The sequence below is a fragment of the Theropithecus gelada genome, chromosome 15 (assembly GCF_003255815.1).
Source record: "Theropithecus gelada isolate Dixy chromosome 15, Tgel_1.0, whole genome shotgun sequence".
NCBI classification, from domain to species: Eukaryota; Metazoa; Chordata; class Mammalia; order Primates; family Cercopithecidae; genus Theropithecus; species Theropithecus gelada.
Genome location: NC_037683.1, coordinates 64,161,128 through 64,180,525, shown reverse-complemented (window position 1 = coordinate 64,180,525; position 19,398 = coordinate 64,161,128). Strand labels below are relative to the sequence as shown.

Genomic DNA, 19,398 nt, shown 5'->3' with positions numbered 1-19,398 from the left:
TTATTGAACACTGGTATTTATACAAGTAGATATAAATTTTGTAGGCCCACTCAAACTTTCAAACTAAATGTTTCCATGTTATGTAGAGCATCTTTGGGGGTCTAAAATAGCTTCCATGCTTTTAATTATTTATAATCTTTAAAAATCATAAACTAATTTTGATGATAAGTATATGAGAATGTGTACTTAGGATGTTTTATTGAAAATTAATGAAAATAATCATTAATTTTACCCAAATAATAAATACATATATAGAGAGAATAATAAAATATTTTCCTTATTTGACATGTATAACTAACTTTTCCAAATCTGTTTATAAAATATCTTTTATTTTATGACTGCTGATCTTTTGCAGGATCTCAAGCTTACTCTCCTAGTATCAAGAATAAGTGAGACTGAATCTGCAATGGCAGACATTGAAACAGCAGCATCTAAGCAGCTTCAAGGATTAGCATTGCAAAGTGAACAGGTTCTAGAAGGTGCACAGAAGACATTGCTGTTAGCCAATGAAAAAGTGGAAGAGTTCACCAAATTCGTGAAGGTTAGAATTACTTGTCGTTTACTAACTTGTACTTTACTTTAGGCAGAGTAGGCAGTAGCTTACTTGAGATGATTTAGGGAATAAAGTTTCTTTCTGCTTTCGTAACACACAAAACATCTTCTCCTACCCTATTTATCACATTGCTAATAATTCCTGCATAAAGAATTTATTTTTATAGTTTGAATTTAAAATTTTCTACCATCTTAATATTTCTTTCTTAATATCAATTTAGTTATGAAATGGTAGTAGTCAAGTCATCTGGACAGGTTTTAAGTTGAAAGAATTAAGCCATTCCCGCTCTACTCTCCTTTTGAAAATTGTTCAAGCAGGAACAACCAGAAACTTCCTCAGTGTTCAGTGATGCTAAGAGACATCTGAAGCCCAGGCCACAAACTGTGAAGACATGGGATAGGCAGAGGAATGGCACATGACAAGCAGAACAAAGAGAAGACAAACTCAAGTATCTGCAGAGGTGTACTATCTAGAAATTATCTAAAAGCTAAAGAGCCCTAGAAAGCCTTCATTCCCCTAGACTTAGAAGTTAATAACATTTTATGCCACTATTAAGAGTACTCCACTTAGAGGAAATTCCTTACTTTGCTTCTTTGGAAATCATAGATACCTTGGGAGTTTTCTCATTTTAAAAATATCTACAAAATGAATTGATAAAACATTTTATCTCCTTTATCTCTTTTAATGAATATTTCAACTGGTGTGAAGTCAAGCCAATAATGCCTGTCTCTGAGGATCCTAAATGATTGCAAAGTATTAATTTTAGTAAATGTAATTTACCTTTTCCAGATTCAAAACATTTTTTCTAAATGCTTGTTGAATTCACTGTTTAACTTATAGTGAACACTTTCATTAAATATTGTGACTTATACGCTGCTGGTGGGAATGTAAATTAGTTCAGCCACTATGGAAAGCAGTTTGGAAATTCTCAAAAAGTGAAAAACAGAACTACCATTTGACCCAGCAATCCCATTATTGGGTACATAACCAAAATAATAGAAATCCTTCTATCATAAAGATACATGCATGCATATGTTCATTGCGGCACTGTTAACAATAGCAAAGATATGGAATCAACCTAAATGCCCATCAACAATAGACTAGATTAAGAAATTGTGGTACATATACACCATAGGATACTACACAGCCATAGAGAAGAATGAGATCAAGTCCCTTGCAGCAACTTGAATGGAGCTGGAGGTCATTATCCTAAGTGAACTAACACATGAAGAAAAAACTAACACCACATGTTCTCACTTATAAGTGGAAGCTAAACATTGAGTGCACATGGACACAAAGAAGAGAACAATAGACATTGGGGCCTACTTGAGGGTGAGGGTGGGAGGAGTGTGAGAATTGAAAAACTACCTATTGGGTACTATGTTTATTGCCTGGGTGATGAAATAATATGTACATCAAACCCCTGCAACACAAAATTTATCTACAGAACCAACCTGCACATGTATCCCTGAAACTAAAATAAAAGCTATATATATAGAGTCATTATTTTACTCATGAGGTAGAACCATTTTTATTATGAGTATTACCTTCATAAACCTTGGTTTTTGTTTTATATTCAACTTAGCATTTTGTGGAGCTTTTGGCTAAGATATAAAATATGAAATATATAATTATGAGATTTATTCAAAATGCTAATCATTGTTTTTCCTTGAAATACTCTTTGAATGTGGCACTTTAAAAAAGAAGGATGAATGAGAATCAGTTTTCACAATAGAAAAATTAATTTCATGACTGTATATCTGATTATCATATTCTAGATGAAGCTTCATGACTTCCATGATAAGGTAAATGGGTATATTTCTCCATACAAAGTGGTTTAGCAAAAATTATCTTTAAGAAACTTTTCTTTTTTTTCTCTTTTTTTTTGAGACGGAGTCTCGCTCTGTCGCCCAGGCTGGAGTGCAGTGGCACAATCTCGGCTCACTGCAAGCTCCGCCTCCCAGGTTTACGCCATTCTCCTGCCTCAGCCTCCCGAGTAGCTGGGACTACAGGCGCCCGCCACTGCGCCCGGCTAATTTTTTTCTATTTTTAGTAGAGACGGGGTTTCACCGTGTTAGCCAGGATGGTCTCGATCTCCTGACCTCATGATCCGCTCGTCTCGGCCTCCCAAAGTGCTGGGATTACAGGCTTGAGCCACCACGCCCGGCAAGAAACTTTTCTTTATATCCAATGATATAAATAGTATTTAATGATGAAGTGAGTATCTAAACTGTAATTATTCAAGGGTAACATTAGTCCTTCATATTGTTCATCAACAATGATATTGAGTAGATGTCTTAATAGATAAATTCAGGATTGCTGTGGTTTCATGACTTTTTTTTTTTTTTTTTTTGAGACGGAGTCTCGCTCTGCCGCCCAGGCTGGAGTGCAGTGGCCGGGTCTCAGCTCACTGCAAGCTCCGCCTCCCGGGTTCACGCCATTCTCCTGCCTCAGCCTCCCGAGTAGCTGGGACTACAGGCGCCCGCCACCTCGCCCGGCTAGTTTTTTTGTATTTTTAAAGTAGAGACGGGGTTTCACCGTGTCAGCCAGGATGGTCTCGATCTCCTGACCTCGTGATCCGCCCGTCTCTGCCTCCCAAAGTGTTGGGATTACAGGCTTGAGCCACCGCGCCCGGCCAAATAAAGGGCCACCAGTAAATTAATGCCAAAACCATATATTGATGGCAAAGACTGGATATTTGGATCTTAAGAAAGGCATGATTATCATCTTTCTTTTCCTTGTACATATGGCTCTAGGTCTAGGCAGAAATGCTTAGGACCCACCATCTGAAGCAGCATATCATCAATGACTCCCTAAATACTACCACATTAGGTGCATTAGATCAATGCTTCCTCCTGTTTAAATACTTAAGACCTTCCATAACTGGGTGTTATCCTGCTGAAGTCTAATCTTTTCCACTACTCTTTCACCCATATTGTGCTTATTCCTGCCTTTACTCAAGTTTTCTTTCTCACCCAAAATGCCTTCCCCTCTTTGTTCTCTCCTTCAGATTTAACTCTGGGCCTTCCTCTGTCATGAATCTGCCCTTTAACTCTGTAGTTGATAGAGCCCAACTCTGCCATTTACTAACTCTCTGACTTCAGGATAGTGACTGAATCCTCTGTGCCTCAGTTTCCCCATCTGTAGAATGAGTTTAATAATGGAACATAAGCGAAGTGAGGATTTAAATAAGTTATCATAGCTAAAGATCAGAACAGTGCCTAATTGCTATCTCAGTATCAACTATTATTATCAGTAGTAGTAATAGCAGTAGTAGTACGGCTCTGACTCATCTCCTGAACATTTATTATATGTACATTAACACAATCATAAACTGATATTTTTCTTTCTGTTTCAAATAAATTAAAGCCAACTTGAGGAAAGGAACATTGTCATTTGTTGTCTTCAGGGTACTGTTACATAACAGGGCTCATTAAATTTTTGAGGAATTGGTTTATATCTGCTTCAGGAATGGTACTGAACATATAGTCACCGCTCAAATGGAAAACTCTGTGAACAGTGAGAACTATGTGCATTCCTTAATGAGCAGAGTTAAGGAATGCACATAGTACCTACATGGAACATTATGATCACCAGGACTCATTCTGTGCAGAGCTTGTTAGGGTGTCATGTACACAAAAGTACTTAATAAATATTATTAGTAGTATTAATAGTAATAATGTTTGTTCTGGCCCTGTTGTGGAATCTATGTTCCCTTTAGTCTTTTCATTTATTCATAGGGCGCAACCAGATTATGGAAGAGGTGGAGTGGCCATCTGTTCTAGATCTAGTCTTGAATATGGAATTTGGCCCTGGGGTGAAATCAAGTACTTTGAGCATCTGGGCTGGATATATGTGGCAGAGCTGAGGCTTTGAATTCTTCTAATAACTGAATAAAACACACAAGGGAAATTTCTAGAAGTATTTGCTCAGTTTGACTCAGCCGTGATAGAGGCTTGTTAATGTGCCTGTATGTGAGAGTCATATGCCAGGCTCCATCTTTTCAGTGGATTTTGTTAGCTATGAAATAAATACCAGCCAAAAAACAATATTTAGCTGGAAGCATAAATGGTTTCATTATCAATATGTACTTGCTTTGGTAAGATTCAGTAAGATGCTTTTGGTATATAAATTTCTTGCTTCTTTAGCAAATACATTTGTGTAGCATTAGAATTTTATTTTTACACATACAATTGTTAATAACTTGGCACTTTTCTCTTAATTAAGATTTATAAATAGGTCTGTGATACAATTCAACTTGAATTAACTCTTTTCACCCTGTCATTATACTGAAAAAAGAAATGACAGCTGTGTTTAGAGAAAGGTTTCATAATACAAATGTTTCCTTATTTGGAAAACTTTAAAGTATGTAAATTATATCTCAATAAAGCTGTTTAAAAACCTGTTTTTTAAAAATTCATTTTTTTAAATCCCAAAAACCATGATGGCAATAGTGACCCCAGAGTATTTCAGCCACCAATTTTCACCTTCCTCACAATGTAATCTTACTAAAAAAAGTCCAAGCAATCCATAATGATTCAGTGAAACTAAAAGTTATATGTATCACAGACAAAGACTCATGATAAAGAGTGGAAAACTAAATCTAATAAGACAGAAATGGGATCGCTTACTGTATTTTCCACAAACATCATTGGTGACTGGTTACAATAAATTATAGTAATTGAAAAGTAAAGTAAATTAAGTTGATATGTATATCCAAAAAGCATTCATATTTTGACAATATCCTCAGATATTGGGATAATTCCTAGCTCATGATATCCCAAGAATTGCAAGAAAGCTGACATCAGTTTTTGGAAATTCAGTTAACATTTGTTGAATGCTTACTTTGTGCCATACAGTGTTTTTACTTACCTTGATAATAAGTGTTAGCTATGGATCAGTATTCAACTGATATGAGTAGAGTGACACTTTTTAAAACTTACAGTGTTTTTAGCAAATTATAATTTAAAGCATTTTTCAAAGCCCTTTGGGGGCTTTAGAGTTGCTCAGAGAGCAACTGAGCAGATTTTGAATTGGTAATAGAAGGCAATTTTGTAACAGATAAGAGGGAAGTAAAGATAAAAGCCAGATGGAAGTAGCACCCAGTGTTGAAAACAGGCTGATTTATTTATTTTAAAAAAGAGGAAAGTAAAGCTGAGACCCAACATGTAAATCCAAGGAAAGTGTGATCTTAAAAAAATAAAAAGTTAGCTTTGATATATGGGTGGAAGGTAAAACATTTCAGTGAACCTAGCACAGTGAAGGCTCTACTATATGTGAAAGATACACTTTGGAAGGGAAAATGATCATTCATGCATTATGAAGTATATTTCAACCAAACAACATACTATTTTCTAATAATCAGTGCATCGGAATTGAAGGTATATGGAATATATCATATAGTAACAACACTACTTATTATGTAGGCCACCTAGCATTGCTTATACTTCATTTAGGTACCTTTTTAATGACACTTACATGGTACATGAGGGTTGATCTTGGAATTCTGTATTATTCATACCTATTTAGAAATTCTGTTGGGATGAGTAAGATGTAGGAATGAATATTCAAATAGATCTCAGAAGCCAATTGGAACATATTAGAGTCACCCACCCAAATGATTTGTATCTCATTTTAGAATGCTAGTCATACAGCTTAGCACCCGGATTATTATCTTTGTCTCCAACACAATTCTGTTATGACTTATGGTGACTTCATATCCATGTAAGCCATCTAATCCCCTATTGGATATTCCCTTTCTATTCTTCAGCATCCTCATTTCCAGTGATTATTCCCATCATCATACCCCTGATCTATGGTTCTCAACTACGGATCACCACCTACCTTAGGGAGCATTTGGAAATGTATGTGTGTGCTTTATGTTACACTGACTGGTAGATGCTGCTAGCATTCAATACCCAGGAACCAGGGTGGTTAAAAGTTCTGCATTGGGAAGAAAAATCTCATACAGTGAAAGATTATCATTTTTCCCAAATGCCAAAAATGTTCCTACTAAGAAACACTACCCTTGGGCTTGTCATTACGAATAACTGAATTCCAAAATCTCCATTTCCAGCATTTTATTCTTTGACCACTATTTCTTTTTGTGCTCATAGTGCAACAATTTTTGACCTGATTATAACTCAAATTCACTGGCCTTACCACTTTTTCACTAATTACTACCACCCTCCTTCCCCTTGTGCCCTTACTTCTCTCCTCATGCAGCATGGATTCTATGTTGTATCATAGTCAGTTTCTTGCATACATCCTCAGCTTCGTCATATGTCCCTTTGTCATATTTATGTGGAAAAAACTCAAACCTACTTTATTTTGAATCTCTGCCTACTTCCCACCTGAACCCAAGGAAGTGAATGTGATTAAATAAAAACATAACCATACTGATTCATCTTCATTTAAACAGATCACCAAGAACTTCAGGTGGGCTCTCAGCACTATGTGATAATCCTATTACATAGTTCCAAGTGCATTCAGGCTCCACGTTTCCCAGTCATTCTGCTATCTTCTCAAACCTCCAGCATCCTCTGTTTAGCCACTCAACCTCAGCTGCTTCTTTCACTGAGAAAACAGAAGCAACCCAGAGATAATTTCCTCCTTTTTTCATTACCTTTATTTTTCACATTCCTCCCAAATCTGTACCCACATACAGTCCCTTCCCTCATGTTACTGGGAATGAACCATTTGCATGCCTGTCCAAAGCTAATAGCTCACTTTGCACACTGGATTTTATCTCCTCATATTCCCAAGGACTTTGGCTCTGTAGTTTCAACCCTACACTTTGTATCACCAATATTCCTTCTATATTAGATCACTTTCATTAGCAAACACACACCATTTACCAAAAAACAAACAAACAAAAACAAACAAAAAAAACAACAAAAAACAAACTCTTCATTTGACTCTGTGTCTCCTCTAACTGCTGACTCATTTTTCTCCTCCTTTATGTAGCAAAACACCTCAAAAGTGATACCTATTCTCCACCCACTTTCTTATCTTCCATTCTGTTTTGAACCTTCTCCAATTAGGCTTTCAATCTTATTACCCCTCCAAAGTAGTTTATTCAAAGTCACCAGTACCTCCATATTGCCCCATCTGTGTTCAGTTCTCAGTTCTTTTCTTATTTGAACCCTTGGGAACATTTGATATTGTTGATCACTCCTTCCTCCTTGAAGCACTTTTTTAAAGCCTTCCTTTACTACACTGTATTACTTTTCCTTATCACATTAGCTAATCTTCTCTGCCTTCTTTGCTAGTTCTCATTCTCTTCCTGACAGACACAAGTGTTGGAGTTTCCTAGGGTTCAGTCTTTATACCTTTCCTCTTCATTATCGATACTCAGTCTCTAGACAGTCTCTACCAACATTGTAATTTAAAATGCCATATTCTGACCTATGACTCCCTAATATGTATCTGTTCTCATCCTGTCCTTGAAAGATTTTTAAATCTTCCTGCCTAGTTGTGATTTTCATTTGAATGTCTAATAGGCATCTCAAACTTAACATGTACAAAAAAGTTGAAAAAAAAATTATTTTGCTTCTCCTAGCTTTTTTTCTCTATCTCAGAAAAATATTTTCACTAGTCATCCAGATGGTTAGGCTCCAAATCTGTAATCATCTTTGGGTCTTCCCTTTCTTTCACATTGCATTTCTAATACTTCAAATCTTGTCTGCTCCTGTTTGAAAATAGACCCAGGATTCTGCTACCTGTTACCACTGCTATGGTTACCATCATTTCTTGCTTGTACTTGTGCATTGGTCTCCTCCTTCAGCTCTTGATCCAGAACAGTCTTTTCTCCATCTGTTGGCAGAATTATCCTTTTAAAGTGGAAAACATGGCCAGGCACAGTGGCTTATGCCTATAATCCTAGCACTTTGGGAGGCCAAGGTGGGTGGATCACTTGAAGTCAGGAGTTCGAAACCAGCCTGGTCAACATGGTGAAACCCCATCTCTACTAAAATTACAAAAATTAGGCAGGTGTGGTGGCAGGCACCTGTAATCCCTGCTAGGAAGGCTGAGGCAGGAGAATTGCTTGAACCTGGGAGGCGGAGGTTGCAGTGAGCCAAGATCGCACCACTGCACTCTAGCCTGGGTGACAGAGTGAGACTCCACCTCAAAAAAAAAAAAGGGAAAATATCCAATCACTCCCTTGCTCTAGTCTCATGGCATGACTCCTTATTACTCAAGAAAATGGAAAACCTCGACTGCCTATAAAGGACTCCATGATTAATTTTATTGTTACTTCTGCAACTTTGCTTTCTACTACTTTTTACCTCACTATTCCACTTTAGTCTTTCTTTCTGACTGACTTTCTTGCTCTTTTTTGAACACTGCAGGCCTTCTTCTCTCTCAAGGTCTTTGTCCTCTTCTTCCATATATTCAAGCAGTTTGTCTTGTCACTTCTTGAGGTCTCTTTGCCCTGTCAAATTTCAAACATATGAAACAGTGGAAAACAAGCTAGTAAACCTGTAAGCTGGTTAAATCTAAATCATTGTTGACCTTAACGATTACAGTATTAGAAATGGGGGTAATGGGTTGGTTGGAAGAGTTAAGTTTGCTTTTTTCTTTGGTGGAACAATATGGAATATGAGAAACTCTAGATATTGATTCAAAATTAATATTAAATATATATTTGAAATATTTAAAGATGGCCATAAGAATAAAAATATTTAATTTGTAAAGAATATCATGGAAAAAGGAAATAAAGAAAGCTCCATCAGTGTAACACAAGCCAGGAAATAAAAAAGAAGGGAGAGAAGGAATGAGCAGGGAAAGAAGGAAGGGAGGGAGGGAACAATAAGAAAAATAGTAAATAGGCCGGGCGCGGTGGCTTACACCTGTAATCCCAGTACTTTGGGAGGCCAAGGCAGGCGGATCACGAGGTCAGGAGATTGAGACCATCCCGGCTAACATGGTGAAACCCCATCTCTACTAAAAATACAAAAAAATGCCAGGTGTGTTGGCAGGCGCCTGTAGTCCCAGCTACTCAGGAGGCTGAGGCAGGAGAATGGCGTGAACCCAGGAGGCGGAGCTTGCAGTGAGTCAAGATTGTGCCACTGCACTCCAGCCTGGGCGACAGAGCAAGACTCCGCCGCAAAAAACAAACAAACAAACAAACAAAAATAGTAAATAAAGAAGATAGAGGCCGGGTGCGGTGGCTCCCGTCTGTAATCCCAGCACTTTGGGAGGCCAAGGCGGGTGGATCACGAAGTCAGGAGCTCGAGACCATCCTGGCTAATATGGTGAAACCCCGTCTCTACTGAAAACACAAAAACATTAGCCCAGCATGGTGGCGGGCGCCTGTAGTTGCAGGTACTCCGGGGGCTGAGGCAGGAGAATGGCATGAACCCGGGAGGCAGAGCTTGCAGTGAGCCGTAGCTGTTCCTTAAATACAGATACACCTCATTTTATTGTGTCTGCTCTATTGCACTTCTTGGATACTGTGTTTTTTACAAATTGAAGATTTGTGGCACCCCTGCCTCAAGCAAATCTATCAGCTCTATTTTTTTTTTTCCCCATAGTGTGTGCTCACTTTGTGTCTCTGTGTCACATTTTGGTAACTATTGCAATATTTCAAACTTGCTCATTGTTATTCTATCTGTTATGGTGGTCTTTGATCATTAATCTTTGATGTTATTATTTTAATTGTTTTGAGGTGCCATGAGCTGAACCCATATTAATTAGGCAGTGAACTTGATAGATAAATATTTTGTGTGTTCTGACTGTTCCGCCCAACTGTCTTTTCCCCCATCTTACTCCCTCTCCCTGAGCCTCCTATTTCCTGAGACTCAACAATATTGCAGTCAGGCCAACTAATAATTCTATAGTGACCTCTAAGTGTTCAAATGAAAGGAAGAGTCACATATCTTTCACTTTGAACCAAAAGCTAGAAATCAGAAGCTAGAAAAACTTAGTGAGGAAGGCATGTCAAAAGCTGAGATAGGCTGAAACTAGGCCTTTTGCACCAAACAACCAAGTCATGAGTGCGAAGGAAAAGCTACTGAAGGAAATAAAAAATGCTACTTCATGAATACACAAATGATAAGACAGTGAAACAGCGTTATTGCTGATACCCAGAAAGTTTTAGTGGTCTGGATAAAAGATTAAACCAGTCACAACAGTTTCTTAAACCAAAGCTTAATCCAGAGAAAGGCCCTGTCTTCAGTTCTTCAAAGGATGAGAGAGGTGAGGAAGCAGCAGAAAACCTTGAAGCTACCTGAGGTTTAAGGAAGCCATCTACATAACCTAAAAATACAAGGTAAATCAGCAAGTGCTGTTGTAGAAGCTGCAGCAAGTTATCAAAGAGATATAGGTAAGATCACTGATGAAAATGACTACATTAAACAACATATTTTCTATGTAGACAAAACAGCCTTCTTTTGGAAGAAGATGGCATCTAGGAGAAAGCTGGAAAGGAGAAATCAATGTCTGGCTTCAAAGAACAGGCTGAGTCTCTTGTTAGGGGCTAATGCAGCTAGGGACTTTAAGTGGAAGTCAATGCTCACTTCACATTCCAAAAATCCTAGGACCCTTAAGAATTATGCTAAATCTACTGTGCCTGTGCTCTATAAATGGAACAGCAAAGCCTAAATGACAACACCTGTATTTGCAGCATGGTTTACTGAATATTTTAGGCCCACTGTTGAGACCTACAGCTTAGAAAAAAAGATTGCTTTCAAAATATTGCTGCTCGTTGACAATGCACCTAGTCATCCAAGAGCTTTGATGGAGATGTACATTGAGATTAATGCTGTTTTCATGCCTGCTAATATAGTATCCATTCTTCAGCTCATGGTTCAAGGAGTAATTTCAACTTTAAAGTTGAAGACTTAAAGTCTTATTATTTAAGAAATACATTTCACAAGGCATAGCTTCTGTACATAGTGATTCCTCTGATGGAGCTGGCCAAAGTAAATGGGAAACCTTCTGGAAAGGATTCACTATTCTAGATGCCATTTAAGAATATTAGTGATTCATGGGAGGAGGTCAAAATAGCATTAGCAGGAGTTTGGATGAAGTTGAATCCAACTTTCATGGATAACTTTGAGGGGTTCAAGACGTTAGTGGAGGAAGAAACTGCAGATGTGGTAGAAATAGCAAGTGAACTAAATTAGAAATGGAGCCCAATATGTGACTGAATTGCTGCAATCTCATGATAAAACCTGAATGGATGAGGAGTTGCCTTTTAGGGATGAGCAAAGAAAGTGGTTTCCTGAGATGAAATCTACTCCTGGTGAAAATGCTGTGAACATTGTTGAAATGACAGCAAAAGATTTAGAATATTCCATAAACTTAGTTGATAAAGCGGTGGCAGGGTTTGAGAGGATTGACTCCAGTTTTGAAAGAAGTTGTACTGTGGTAAAATGCTGCCAAACAGCAACACATGCTATAGAGAAATCTTTCATGAAAGGAAGAATCAATGAATATGGCAAGTTTCATTGTTGTCTTAAAGAAATTGCCACAGCCAGCCCAACCTTCAGCAACCATCACCCTAATTTGTCAGCAAATTAGGTCAACCTTGAGGCAAGACTCTCCACTGGCAAAGTTATTACAACGTGCTGAAGGCTCAGATGATCATTAGCATTTTTAGTAATAAATTATTTTTAGTTAATACATGTAAATTTCTTAGACATAATGCTGTTGAACACTTATAGTATAAACATAATTTTATATTCACTGGGAAACCAAAAACATTGTGTAACTCACTTTATTGTGATATTTGCTTTATTGTGGTGGTCTGAAGTGGAACCCACGATATGTCTGAAGTATGCCTGTATTTTAGTTATTAACCTCTATCAGATATGTGATTTGCAAATATTTGTCTTCCATTTTGTAGGTTGCCTTTTCACTGTTGTTTGCTGTGCAGAAGCTTTTTAGTTTGATAGAGTCCTACTTATTTATTTTTGATTATGTTGTCTTTGCTTTTGATGTCATTTCTAAAAAATCATTGCCCCAGACCAGTGTCATAGAGATTTTAAAAAATGTTTTCTTGTAGGAGTTTTTTGGTTTTTTTTTTTTTTTTTTTTTTAAGAGATGGGGTCTCACTCTGTTGCCCAGACTGGACTCTCAACTCCTGGACTCAAGCGTCTTCTAGTAATTTTATGCCTTCAGGTCTGATACTTAAGTCTTTGATCCCTCTTGAGCTGATTTTTGTGTGTGGTGTAAGAGGAGTCTAATTTCAATTTTTTTTTGCATTTGGATATCCAGTTATCCAGCACCGTTTATTGGAGAGACTATCCTTTCACCATTATGTGTCACCCTTGTCGACTATATGTGTGGATTTATTACTGGGTTCTCTATTCTGTTCTATTGGTCTATATGTCTGTCTTTATGCCAGTATCATGCCACAGTGAGAACACATCACACTTGTCAGGATGGCAGCTATTTAAAAAAAGATAAGAAGTGTGAGTGAGGATGTGGTGTAATTGGACCCTTTGTACACTGTTGGTGGGAATGCAAAGTGGTGCAGCTGCTATGGAAAACAGTGTGGAGATTTGTGCAAAGGTTAAAAAGAGAACCACCATTGGACTTAGCAATCCCACTTCTGGGTATTTATCCAAAAGAAGTGAAATCGTGATGTTGAATGGATGTTAGGACACCTGTGTTCATTGCAGGACTAGTCACAACAGCCAAGATGTAGAAACAATCTATTTCTTTTTTTTTTTTTTTCAGATGTTAGTTCTGAGTGTCCACTGTTTATTTGTTGTTCTTTTTATTTTTTTTTTATTTTTTTATTTTTTTATTATTATACTTTAAGTTCTAGGGTACATGTGCACAAAGTGCAGGTTTGTTACATATGTATACATGTGCCATGTTGGTGTGCTGTACCCATTAACTCGTCATTTACATTAGGTATATCTCCTAATGCTATCCCTCCCCCCCGTCCCCTCCCCACAATAGGCCCCGGTGTGTGATGTTCCCCTTCCCGAGTCCAAGTGATCTCATTATTCAATTCTCACCTATGAGTGAGAACATGCGGTGTTTGGTTTTCTGTTCTTGCGATAGTTTGCTGAGAATGATGGTTTCCAGCTGCATCCATGTCCCTACAAAGGACACGAACTCATCCTTTTTTATGGCTGCATAGTATTCCATGTTGTGTATGTGCCACATTTTCTTAATCCAGTCTGTCACTGATGGACATTTGGGTTGATTCCAAGTCTTTGCTATTGTGAATAGTGCTGCAATAAACATACGTGTGCATGTATCTTTATAGTGGCATAATTTATAATATTTTGGGTATATACCCAGTAATGGGATGGCTGGGTCAAATGGTATTTCTAGTTCTAGATCCTTGAGGAATCCACACTGTTTTCCACAATGGTTGAACTAGTTTACAGTCCCACCAACAGTGTAAAAGTGTTCCTATTTCTCCATATCCTCTGCAGCACCTGTTGTTTCCTGACTTTTTTAATGATCGCCATTCTGACTGGTGTGAGATGGTATCTCATTGTGGTTTTGATTTGCATTTCTCTGATGGCAAGTGATGATAAGCATTTTTTCATGTGTCTGTTGGCTGTATGCATGTCTTCTTTTGAGAAGTGTCTGTTCATATCCTTTGCCCAATTTTTAGTGGGGTTGTTTGCTTTTTTCTTGTAAATTTGTTTGAGTTCTTTGTAGGTTCTGGATATTAGCCCTTTGTCAGATGAATAGATTGCAAAAATGTTCTCCCATTCTGTAGGTTGCCTGTTCACTCTGATGGTAGTTTCTTTTGCTGTGCAGAAGCTCTTTAGTTTAATTAGATCCCATTTGTCAATTTTGGCTTTTGTTGCCATTGCTTTTGGTGTTTTAGACATGAAGTCCTTGCCCATGCCTATGTCCTGAATGGTATTACCTAGGTTTTCTTCTAGGGTGTTTATAGTTTTAGGTGTAATATTTAAGTCTCTAATCCATCTTGAATTAATTTTCGTGTAAGGAGTAAGGAAAGGATCCAGTTTCAACTTTCTACTTATGGCTAGCCAATTTTCCCAGCACCATTTATTAAATAAGGAATCCTTTCCCCATTTCTTGTTTTTTTCAGGTTTGTCAAAGATCAGATGGCTGTAGATGTGTGATATTATTTCTGAGGGCTCTGTTCTGTTCCATTGGTCTATATGTCTGTTTTGGTACCAGTACCATGCTGTTTTGGTTACTGTAGCCTTGTAGTATAGTTTGAAGTCAGGTATTGTGATGCCTCCAGCTTTGTTCTTTTGGCTTAGGATTGTCTTGGAGATGCGGGCTCTTTTTTGGTTCCATATGAACTTTAGAGCAGTTTTTTCCAATTCTGTGAAGAAAATCATTGGTAGCTTAATGGGGATGGCATTAAATCTATAAATTACCTTGGGCAGTATGGCCATTTTCTCGATATTGACTCTTCCTATCCATGAGCATGGTATGTTCTTCCATTTGTCTGTGTCCTCTTTTATTTCACTGAGCAGTGGTTTGTAGTTCTCCTTGAAGAGGTCCTTTACATCCCTTGTAAGTTGGATTCCTAGGTATTTTATTCTCTTTGAAGCTATTGTGAATGGGAGTTCATTATGATTTGGCTCTCTGTTTGTCTGTTACTGGTGTATAAGAATGCTTGTGATTTTTGCACATTGATTTTGTATCCTGAGACTTTGCTGAAGTTGCTTATCAGCTTAAGGAGATTTTGGGCTGAGACGATGGGGTTTTCTAAATATACAGTCATGTCATCTGCAAACAGGGACAATTTGACTTCTTCTTTTCCTAACTGAATACCCTTGATTTCTTTCTCTTGCCTGATTGCCATAGCCAGAACTTCCAACACCATGTTGAATAGGAGTGGTGAGAGAGGGTATCCCTGTCTTGTGACAGTTTTCAAAGGGAATGCATCCAGTTTGTGCCCATTCACTATGATATTGGCTGTGGGTCTGTCATAAATAGCTCTTATTATTTTGAAATACGTTCCATCAATACCGAATTTATTGAGCGTTTTTAGCATGAAGGGCTGTTGAATTTTGTCAAAGGTCTTTTCTGCATCTATTGAGATAATCATGTGGTTTTTGTCTTTGGTTCTGTTTATATGCTGGATTACATTTATTGATTTGTGTATGCTGAACCAGCCTTGCATTCCAGGGATGAAGCCCACTTGATCATGGTGGATAAGCTTTTTGATGTGCTGCTGGATTCGGTTTGCCAGTATTTTATTGAGGATTTTTGCATCGATGTTCATCAGGGATATTGGTCTAAAATTCTCTTTTTTTGTTGTGTCTCTGCCAGACTTTGGTATCAGGATAATGTTGGCCTCATAAAATGAGTTACAGAGGATTCCCTCTTTTTCTATTGATTGGAATAGTTTCAGGAGGAATGGTACCAGCTCCTCCTTGTACCTCTGGTAGAATTCAGCTGTGAATCCGTCTGGCCCTGGACATTTTTTGGTTGGTAGGCTATTAATTATTGCCTCAATTTCAGAGCCTGCTATTGGTCTATTCAGGGATTCAACTTCTTCCTGGTTTAGTCTTGGGAGAGTGTAAGTGTCCAGGAAATTACTCATTTCTTCTAGGTTTTCTAGTTTATTTGCGTAGAGGTGTTTATAGTATTCTGTGATGGTAGTTTGTATTTCTGTGGGGTCGGAGGTGATATCCCCTTTATCATTTTTTATTGCGTCTATTTGATTCTTCTCTCTTTTTTTCTTTATTAGTCTTGTTAGCAGTCTATCAATTTTGTTGATCTTTTCAAAAAACCAGCTCCTGGATTCATTGATTTTTTGGAGGGTTTTTTGTGTCTCTATCTCCTTCAGTTCTGCTCTGATCTTGGTTATTTCTTGCCTTCTGCTAGCTTCTGAATGTGTTTGCTCTTGCTTCTCTAGTTCTTTTAATTGTGATGTTAGGGTTTCAATTTTAGATCTTTACTCCTTTCTCTTGTGGGCGTTTAGTGCTATAAATTTCCCTCTACACACTGCTTTAAACGTGTCCCAGAGATTCTGGTATGTCGTATCCTTGTTCTCATTGGTTTCAAAGAACATCTTTATTTCTGCCTTCATTTCGTTATGGACCCAGTAGTCATTCAGGAGCAGGTTGTCCAGTTTCCATGTAGTTGAGCGGTTTTGATTGAGTTTCTTAGTCCTGAGTTCTAGTTTGATTGCACTGTGGTCTCAGAGACAGTTTGTTATAATTTCTGTTCTTTTACATTTGCTGAGGAGTGCTTTACTTCCAACTATGTGATCAATTTTGGAATAAGTGCTATGTGGTGCTGAGAAGAATGTATATTCTGTTGATTTGGGGTGGAGAGTTCTATAGATGTCTATTAGGTCTGCTTGGTGCAGAGTTGAGTTCAATTGCTGGATATCCTTGTTAACTTTCTGTCTCGTTGATCTGTCTAATGTTGACAGTGGGGTGTTAAAGTCTCCCATTATTATTGTATGGGAGCCTAAGTCTCTTTGTGAGTCTCTAAGGACTTGCTTTATGAATCTGGGTGCTCCTCTATTGGGTGCATATATATTTCGGATAGTTAGCTCTTCCTGATGAATTGATCCCTTTACCATTATGTAATGGCCTTCTTTGTCTCTTTTGATCTTTGATGGTTTAAAGTCTGTTGTATCAGAGACTAGGATTGCAACCCGTGCTTTTTTTTGTTTTCCATTTGTTTGGTAGATCTTCCTCCATGCCTTTATTTTAAGCCTATGTGTGTGTCTGCGTGTGAGATGGGTCTCCTGAATACAGCAAACTGATGGGTCTTGACTCTTTATCCAATTTGCCAGTCTGTGTCTTTTGATTGGACCATTTAGTCCATTTACATTTAAGGTTAATATTGTTATGTGTGAACTTGATCCTGTCATTATGATATTAGCTGGTTATTTTGCTCATTAGTTGATGCTGTTTTTTCCTAGCATTGATAGTCTTTACATTTTGGCATGTTTTTGCAATGGCTGGTACCTGTTGTTCCTTTCCATGTTTAGTGCTTCCTTCAGGATCTCTTGTAGGGCGGCCTGGTGGTGACAAAATCTCTCAGCGTTTGCTTGTCTGTAAAGTATTTGATTTCTCCTTCACTTATGAAACTTAGTTTCGCTGGATATGAAATTCTGGGTTGAAAATTCTTTTCTTTAAGAATGTTGAATATTGGCCCCCACTCTCTTTTGGCTTGCAGTTTCTGCTGAGAGATCTGCTGTTAGTCTGATGGGCTTCCCTTTGTGGGTAACCCAACCTTTTTCTCTGGCTGCCCTTAACATTTTTTCCTTCATTTCAACTTTGGTGAATCTGACAATTCTGTGTGTCTTGGAGTTGCTCTTCTCGAGAAGTATCTTTGTGGCATTCTCTCTATTTCCTGAATTTGAAAGTTTGCCTGTCTTACTAGGTTGGGGAAGTTCTCGATGATATCCTGCAGAGTGTTTTCCAACTTGGTTCCATTCTCCCTGTCACTTTCAGGCACACCAATCAGACGTAGATTTGGTCTTTTCACATAATCCTATATTTCTTGGCGGCTTTGTTCATTTCTTTTTACTCTTTTTTCTCTACATTTCTCTTCTCGCTTCATTTCATTCATTTAATCTTCAATCGCTGATAATCTTTCTTCCAGTTGATCGAGTCAGTTACTGAAGCTTGTGTATTTGTCATGTAGTTCTCGTATCATGGTTTTCATCTCTATCAGTTCTTTTAAGGTCTTCTGTGCATTGATTATTCTAGTTATCCGTTCATCCATACTTTTTTCAAGGTTTTTAGTTTCTTTGCGCTGGTTACATAGTTCCTCCTTTAGCTTTGAGAAGTTTGATCGACTGAAGCCTTCTTCTCTCAACTCGTCAAAGTCATTCTCCGTCCAGCTTTGTTCCATTTCTGGCAATGAGCTGTGTTCCTTTGGAGGGGGAGATGTACTCTGTTTTTTTGAATTTCCAGCTTTTCTGCACTGTTTTTTCCCCATCTTTGTGGTTTTATCTGCCTTTGGTCTTTGATGATGGTGATGTACTGATGGGGTTTTGGTGTGGGTGTCCTTTCTGTTTGTTAGTTTTCCTTCTAACAGTCAGGACCCTCAACTGTAGGTCTGTTAGAGTTTGCTTCAGGTCCACTCCAGACCCTGTTTCCCTGGGTATCAGCAGGGAGGCTGCAGAAGAGAGAATATTGCTGAACAGCGAGTGTTGCTGTCTGATTCTTGCTCTGGAAACTTCGTCTCTGGGTGTACCCAGCTGTGTGAGGTGTGATGTGTCGGTCTGCACCTAGTGGGGGATGTCTCCCAGTTAGACTACTCAGGAGTCAGGGACCCACTTAAGCAGGCAGTCTGTCCATTTTCAGATCTCAACCTCTGTGCTGGGAGAACCACTGCTCTCTTCAAAGCTGTCAGTCAGGGACTTTTACATCTACAGAAGTTTCTGCTGCTTTTTGTTTAGCCAAAACAATCTAAATGTCCATCAAGAGATGAATGGATAAAGAAAATGTTGTATAAACAACAATTGATTACTACCCTTAAACAAAGAAGGAAATTCTGCAATATGCGACAACATGGATAAACTTGGACAGCATTATGCTCAGTGAAAAAAAGCCAGTTACAGAAAGACAAGTGCTGCATGGTTCCACTTCTATGAGTTTTTACGATAGCCAAATTTATAGAATCGAAGAGTGGAATGGTGTTTAGAAGAGATTGGGGCGACTGAGAAATGGGGAATTTTTAATTAATAGGCATAAAGTTTCAAGCAAGATGAATAAGCTCTAGAGATTTGCTGTACAACATTGTGCATATAGTCAACAATGATATACACTTAAAATTTTGTTAAGAGAGTAGGTCTCATGCTAAGTATTCTTATCACAATAAAATAAGAAGAAAAGAAAAATTCATGAAGGAAATAATTTACTCTAGAGAGAGCAAAAAAGATAGAATTACATGACTGGTATAAATCCAAATATACC

The 19,398-nt window shown here is 38.0% G+C and overlaps 1 protein-coding gene across 3 annotated transcripts in view; it reads left to right on the top strand.

Moving 5' to 3' along the window:
• CNTLN (centlein) overlaps positions 1 to 19,398 on the top strand; it is a 369,548-nt gene that overhangs the window by 325,243 nt on the left and 24,907 nt on the right. For all 3 annotated transcript variants that reach the window (XM_025360690.1, XM_025360691.1, XM_025360689.1), the window contains exon 23: positions 356 to 541. In XM_025360690.1, the coding sequence (XP_025216475.1) occupies positions 356 to 541 (186 nt within the window). The remainder of the gene's footprint in view (positions 1 to 355; positions 542 to 19,398) is intronic.